Source organism: Falco cherrug, chromosome 2 (assembly GCF_023634085.1).
Source record: "Falco cherrug isolate bFalChe1 chromosome 2, bFalChe1.pri, whole genome shotgun sequence".
Classification (NCBI taxonomy): Eukaryota; Metazoa; Chordata; class Aves; order Falconiformes; family Falconidae; genus Falco; species Falco cherrug.
In genome coordinates this window covers 25,195,209-25,202,259 of record NC_073698.1, presented here as the reverse complement: position 1 = coordinate 25,202,259, position 7,051 = coordinate 25,195,209, and the positions used below count along the sequence as shown (strand labels likewise).

The window sequence follows — 7,051 nt, the reverse complement described above, 5'->3', positions numbered from 1 at the left end:
CAAATGTCAAAATACTCTGAAAAAGGGTTCAGTTTTGCTAGAAAATAAAGTCCATTGGCAGAGTCAAGTATAGTTAATACAGGGTTCTGGAGTATCCTAGGTGGAGGAGGTGTACTCACACTAGAACTTTCAAGCAATTTCATGTTTTCTTCCTATTAGTGGATTAGCTAGCCCTAAATATTAATTATCTCAGTTGATGACAAGTAAAAAAAACCCCATGCTTCTGGAATCAGAGTGAATTACTCTTAAACACTAGTAGCAAGATTACAATCACTGTTTGCATTCTGCATATCAACTACAGATCACTGAAAGTTTCCTGTTGCACTGCAGCAAGAAAGCGTAACACAAATAAGCTTAATTTGCTGCAAAGTACAGCAAGATACTTCGGTAATCTTACACAAATTTCATACCGGAACTTGTTACAGTGAGTTCAATTTGATCTTTTAATGTAATACAGTACATTTTTATAAACTTGACATTATCATTGCAGAAGAGCATGCTAACTGAATGTTAGCAATTTATCTTTTATACATAATTATACTCTACTGTAGCTACTGTACGCAGATCTCAAAATGTTAGTACATAAAATATTCATTTTCTTTATATGAGATGAGAATGAACTTAGAAGAGGTTTGAATATAAGAATGAAATATTTGCTGTGCCTATTTCTCAAGAAATAATGAATTACACATTATAACCCAAGAAATCAACATTTAAATTGCAAAACTGTGTTTAAATTTACATTAAACATTATGATCAGTAATGTGCATCAATATTTGATGTTTAACCTAATCATGTTTATGCACATAAAGCCTTAAGAGTCTGCAGCAGTTTCAGCATCAATTTTTCATATTTTTGTATAAAATGGACTTAAAGGTACATCTTCCATAAATGTTTTCAGTGCAATTTTGTCAAAAAGGAAAATATAAAGCTCACTTTCAATCATTTTATACCATTAAAAAAAACCCAACAACTTGCATTTGCACTGCTGAAGCATAAGTAAGCAAGTTCTGTTGTGCCAACTATTTAAAAGTCAATCCAAATCAATCATAACTGCCTTTTTAGGCAGCACTTCCCCCTTATCCATAGGTATAAATTTTGAAAAGCTGAATACTGGAGGGGAGGGAAAGTTAAGCAGAGGCAGAATAATCTAATTGTTTATAATACCTTTCTCCATTGGTTAAAAAAAAAAAAATCATAAAAAATTCTAAAGGCTTCTTTACTTGTGATCTTCTAGTTTGGAAACTGGAAAATCCGTGTTTTATTATTACCCTTTCCTGTAACCTTTACAGGCCGCCTTGCAATTATAATTTATTTATTGATAGATTCTATGAAAATGCTCCATTATTCAGCGAGATAAAATTTTCTTAAATTTGAAACTGATTTTTTCATGTTGTCAACTGCACGGGAACCAGAGGGAGAACAGCACCTGAAATTATAATCTGTGCTTGGCTAAGCATAGTGTAGTAACCTATATATTTTGGTTCAAAAACAGTTTGTAAACTGTAAAACTGCATACAGGATACTGCTTTAAGTATTTCGTTTCTATTTTTTTGCAGATTATACCTAAAAAAAACCAACCAAAACCCAAACTCTCTATAGTAGCACAAAATAAAAATGGAGCTTCATTCAAATCTTGAATACCTTGACTGCAATAATCGGCAGCTGGTTATTCAAGAAAAACTTAGCTCTTCATACCAAAAAAATTTGGCTCAAAACCCAAAAATTAAACAAAAAGTTACAATAAACTCTCAATAAAAGGTTCTCTCATGAGGCAACCTACCATATACTACTGCTAGATACGAGTTTCCAAAAAAACATTACATCCCATTTTCAGCACATTTTTCATAAACATGCAACTTCACTATAAAATACAAAACACTTGGCTCTCAAGAACAGGTTTATAAAGACACACTGCATCAATAAAATTTTTCTTTGTGATTAACTTTACATTGTAATAAGAACTGTATTTTCACTAATGTTTATATATCAGATTTCATATTATAATGTAGTAATAATTTGCTCTTTGTGAACATCATGTTCAGAAGGAAATATCTATACACATTAACATACTAGACTATTAAAAACTCAGTTACAGAATTTTATTGATACAGTAGATTAATAAAAACTGATAGGGGAAGATAAAATGGGTAGGGTATTCAGTACATTATTTAATAACACACTTTTAGAATTAAAATATTTTAAATCCTTTTTGAATTTTCAATGCCACTAGAAGTCCAGAGAAGTCTGGCGTCAATACTGAGGTGTAAAACAAACAACTTCTTTCACAATTTGCATCTCTTGTATTACTCTATCCAACATTGTTCAACTGTAAAAGAAAGTAGTTTAGCACCTCTGATGATAGGTAGGTGCCTAAAGGTAAACACTAGGTTAAATTCGTGAAGGAAGGAAAGACTTTTTTTTATTTTATTCTTCTTCTCAACAAATAGCGGCTTAAGAAAGTGGCACTATTTGTTCAACTGATTTTTTTTTCACAGTTAAATGTCAACAAGAGTACAAATATGAACACTGACAGATATTGCTTGAGATCAATTTTCAACAAACTGTTCTTTTTTAAATCAATAGATCCAATAAACAGTGGGGTACTGTCAGTTTAAAGCCGCAGATAAAAGCTATACAAGCACTTCAGAAGTCAGAAACATTAAAAAAAGAACTATTTACAGTTTTCTTCTTTAGTTCGTATGTCTACAAAGCCAGCGCACATTACACTTCACAAAAATCCACAGTTAATGATATCAACATGTGTGTGGCTAAAGCTCGTGACCTAGGGACTGCAAATGCAGGGGCAGTAAAAGTAAAATAAGTTTTGTCTTTTTTTCAGCAACCCCATTTGCGCACTAACAGCTTCATTCAGTCTCAAGCTCTACATTAAACGCATTCTTCAAAGCTTTCACCGGGAAGGCTGATAACTACATGCTCACTCATCGCCTTTCCCTTTTGGAAGTTCTGCGACGGACCTGTTTGGAGAAGTTTGAAAAATCCAAGAATAAATATATTTTATAATGGAAAAAGTCCTTAGTCTCACAATAATGTCTGAGTAACTGCATACAGCGTCATTCATCACTCATCTTAACCACAGGTACGAGTTTCAGTTAATGACGAGGACATCACCTCATTTGCTGCATCCTTTAAGTATTCAAAAATAATCTAGTTTCCTTTTCCAGAGTTTTCATACATGCAGATGCTCCAATCATCACGTATGTCCAAAAACGTGAAGGCATTCAGTTATGGTTTTAGTATTACTACTCACGTTACTGATGTATTTGTATGAAATAAATATAAAAAAGAAACTTATTTTAACATATTTGCATATGCTGGTAAAAGAATTGGTTTAGGATTCTGCTCCAAGATCCTGTACTCATTTTCAGTACTATTCATATTGTGTGTTTGTTTTGTACAAAGGAATATTATTCACTATTATAATCTAGCTGAGAACAATGGGCATGAGCTACCTGGGAAATAATTCCCAGGCAGACAGCTAACAAAAGCTATACAGAACAAAACATTTAAGATGCTCGACAAAAACTCAAAACCTGACATCTTCTAAGAAATGCAGCTTCTCTGGGAAACTACGGTGCAGCGTCACTATACAGCAGCAGCAGTTGACAACCACCTCATTCATTTTAAAGGAGGAAGGCTAAGTTCTAAGAACAGAAATCATTCTCTGAACATCAATACACAAAGGACACAACAAAGACTCACAAAGAATATCTCAGGCATTTCTCTTACATTGATTGTGGAAACTTCCTCTTCTTCCATTACTTCTTCCTGGGGAATGTCATCACTGACAGGTGAACTGCTCTGAAATACGTCCATCTCTTCACTAGATTCATTCTCTTTACTGGCTGCTTGTTTGGAACGTCCCGCACGGCTACGATCGGAAGAAAAATAAAGATCAGTTTCACAGTATGTGGGTCTGCACATTTATAAACTGCAGGAGAGCAAACACTCTACTTTACAAGAACAGCAGCTTTAAAAAATTCATGTTATATAATACTTCTGTCTTACATACCTATCTAGTTCAGCCATACATGGAATGAAAGCAGTGGAAACTAGGAGGGTGGACAACAGCATTTGAAAACCAAATTCTTCCAGAACAAAGGGCTAGAAATACAGAGTTGAACAATTTTTGCCTCTATAGACAAGAGAGATTTCTCTCTTTGATGCCAGAATACAGGCCAAAGAAAGATGACACAACAGTAATCTGTGAACAGGAAAAGCCAAACAGCCAGAGACAAATACTAGGGTTTGGGGTTTTTTTTTCCACCTTCTATTCAATTCCATGAACAGATGCACTCTACTAGGAGTTTATACACAACAAAATGTGAGTAACTGCACTTATGTTTTTACAGACCTGGAAGAACCCACGTTGCTACTTATGAAATTAACCCTATAATAATGCAAATCTTCCAAGCTAGCTCATGCTAAGAGCTAGGGAAAGTTAGGATAGCAATACCTTAATCAGACCAGCCCACAATATCTTATACTGTCTTAGTCATGGGAGCTGAACCAGAAGCAAAAAGCACCCATTTGCTTAAAATGACAACTAGTCCCCTGCCATGCCTTAAAAAAAAAGCCAGCTAAATATGTACCCAGAACTGCACAGCTGCACCCACACTACCATTTTGGTTTGGGTCATTAGCACAGTTCAGGGTCGGATCACTGAATCATCCTGCTTACTGTGGGTGCAGCCTTGGTGTGCCCGAGCTAAGTGACTTTGTGGATAAAATCAAACCAGAAACTCCATTCCAGGCAGACAAACACACACTTCAATTCCCAGCGGGGGCATACAGGTCCTAAACAACTGCCATCTAACAGCAACAAAGCATGCATGTGGTGTGAATTTTCAGTCCTGAGAACACATTAAAATCTATACAAAATAAAATCTCTGAATTGCAAATAGTAATTAGTACAGTGGGCGTTTCAGCACCATCCAAGCAACATGACAACCTTTGAGAAACAATACAAATTAGCCCAACTCAAGCCTTCCAAGACTGATAAAAGCAACAGAATTGAAAAGGAAACGGAAGAATTATTCACCAGCTAAGTTCATCTTTTTCACATATTACAAAAATAAGCCGGTTCACATGTGCTAACTGGTAACCCAATTAGCCATCAGAAATACATTATCCACTATCACCTCATAGGTAAAATCCTAAATTCTTATGTCAAATCCATCCCCAAGGAGCCCAGAAAGCTTTAAGCATTTGAATTAAATATATTCTGTCTTGTGGTACACAGTTCTGCTCAGTCTATCAGCTCCCTTCAGTTCAAACTGTGGTAGATATGTACGTAGAACGCAGAGAAAAGTCTGCCTGCAACGCACTTTGAGGATGAGGAATTACTGTCGTCTCACCTCCTTCTTGCAGAATTGGAAAAAGGATAGTCAAAATTTGGGTGATCTGATCACAAAAAAATAAAAAATACACACAATAGTTTTTTGGATGAAAACTAGAACAGACCCAACAACTCTGAACACTGAAACAACTTACTTGGGCTCCTCAGGCCAGGAACAATATACGTACACATGAACAAGAGCTATGTGGCTGTTACTGACCACGTGTACTGATACCGTTTACCTTCTGTTTAAAATGGGGTCAAAAAACCACACTGAGTTCACTGAGAAGTGAATCAGAAGCTACTTAAGTATTCGCTGAAGCACACCTTTGGCAAATGGCACATAGCACAACACCCAACATAACTTGCTGGCATGTCTTCTCTGCGTGGCAGTAGCAGCTTCCAACTCTTGTTCCTACACATTTAGCAGTGATTTCTGTAGTAACCCAGACAGCACTGGGACCTCTACTGCTGGTTACAGTGTAAAGGAGCAGGAGAGGTCTGACCCGAGCCAGGGAAACAGAACACTGGAAAGGTCGGGATATTGTGTGTGCAAAATGCCAGAACATGAAATGCTGTGTGAAGCTACAACTGAACTGAGGGTACACAACTGTTTAAGCAAAGATCTCTGGCATGGAAGATCTCCAGAGACAGGCAAATCAGTACACTGAACTGCCAGAGGAAGATCAACATGACGCTAATCAAGCCCAGAAGCTAGAACAACAACAGCATAATACAGTATGTCAGACTGAAGATGTGTGTAAGTAGCGCGCTAAGTAATGTATCACCAGGTTCTGGAAAAGTATCTTGCACATCTGTCCCATGAGCTGCAGTTTGGTACCAGTGGACGGATAAGTCCTGTCCACTTGTACACCTCTGCTTTACATATAGTCCATATACGCGTACAGAAAAGGTAGAGATACCTGTAGCTTCCTACAGTAGGCACAAGAAAACCAAGATAGCCACAGAATTTACCTTTATTTTGGAGCTTAATACACCTCAGAACTTTCCAGAGCTACTATCCTTCATAGATTGTAGCACATTTTATTCATTTGGAAATGATTGAAGTGGATAATAAGAAGGCCACAAATTAGAAAGTAAGTGAATATTCATCTAAGGAGAATCAGAATAAACTCATTTCTCCACGATACTGTTTCACCACAGTAACAATTTGATTCTTCCTCCCCATCCAAAACAAATGGGAGCATTTTTCGTCCCTTAAAGTCCTAACAAAGCCTTGTCTTCAAGGCCCTCATGTGCTTGATAGTCTTTTCTCCTAGAAGAGCAAAAGCTGTATATATGCTACCTGAGCGCATTAAAGATACTCGTAGCATCTTGCTCTGATTTGAGATGGTCTAGGAGAAGCAGCTAGGGAAGACATTTTAGAAATAACAATGGCAATTTATCTTCTTAACTGTCAATTAAAGTATTCTGAAATATTTTCAGTAAATGATTGTTTGGGGGCACAGAGGCATATTTTTAATTTTCACTAAACACAAATTTAGAAAATATTCACCACTTACACTTTTTTTTGCTGTGATGGTGGTGTTTTTGATGGCCTTCCTCGTCTTTTCTGTGGCGTAGACTGTGCTGATTCAACTGTACTAGTTTCAGATGGTTCTGCTCTGTTTTGAGGAAGACCCAAATTGCAAAGTATCAAATTATAACTAACGTCCAAGGATAAAAAAGATGC

The 7,051-nt window shown here is 36.4% G+C and overlaps 1 protein-coding gene across 4 annotated transcripts in view; it reads right to left on the bottom strand.

Annotated features, from left to right (window-relative positions):
* Positions 1 to 2,087: 2,087 nt before the first annotated feature.
* Positions 2,088 to 7,051, bottom strand: part of PDS5B (PDS5 cohesin associated factor B) — a 115,099-nt gene continuing 110,135 nt past the window's right edge. For 2 of the 4 annotated variants that reach the window (XM_055701974.1, XM_055701975.1), the window contains exons 33-35: positions 6,882 to 6,983; positions 3,751 to 3,892; positions 2,088 to 2,978 (exon numbers count right to left, since the gene is read on the bottom strand). In XM_055701974.1, coding sequence (XP_055557949.1) covers positions 2,943 to 2,978; positions 3,751 to 3,892; positions 6,882 to 6,983 — 280 coding nt within the window. In that variant the 3' untranslated portion in view covers positions 2,088 to 2,942. The remainder of the gene's footprint in view (positions 2,979 to 3,750; positions 3,893 to 6,881; positions 6,984 to 7,051) is intronic. The other 2 variants (XM_055701976.1, XM_055701977.1) reach the window with 1 other exon arrangement.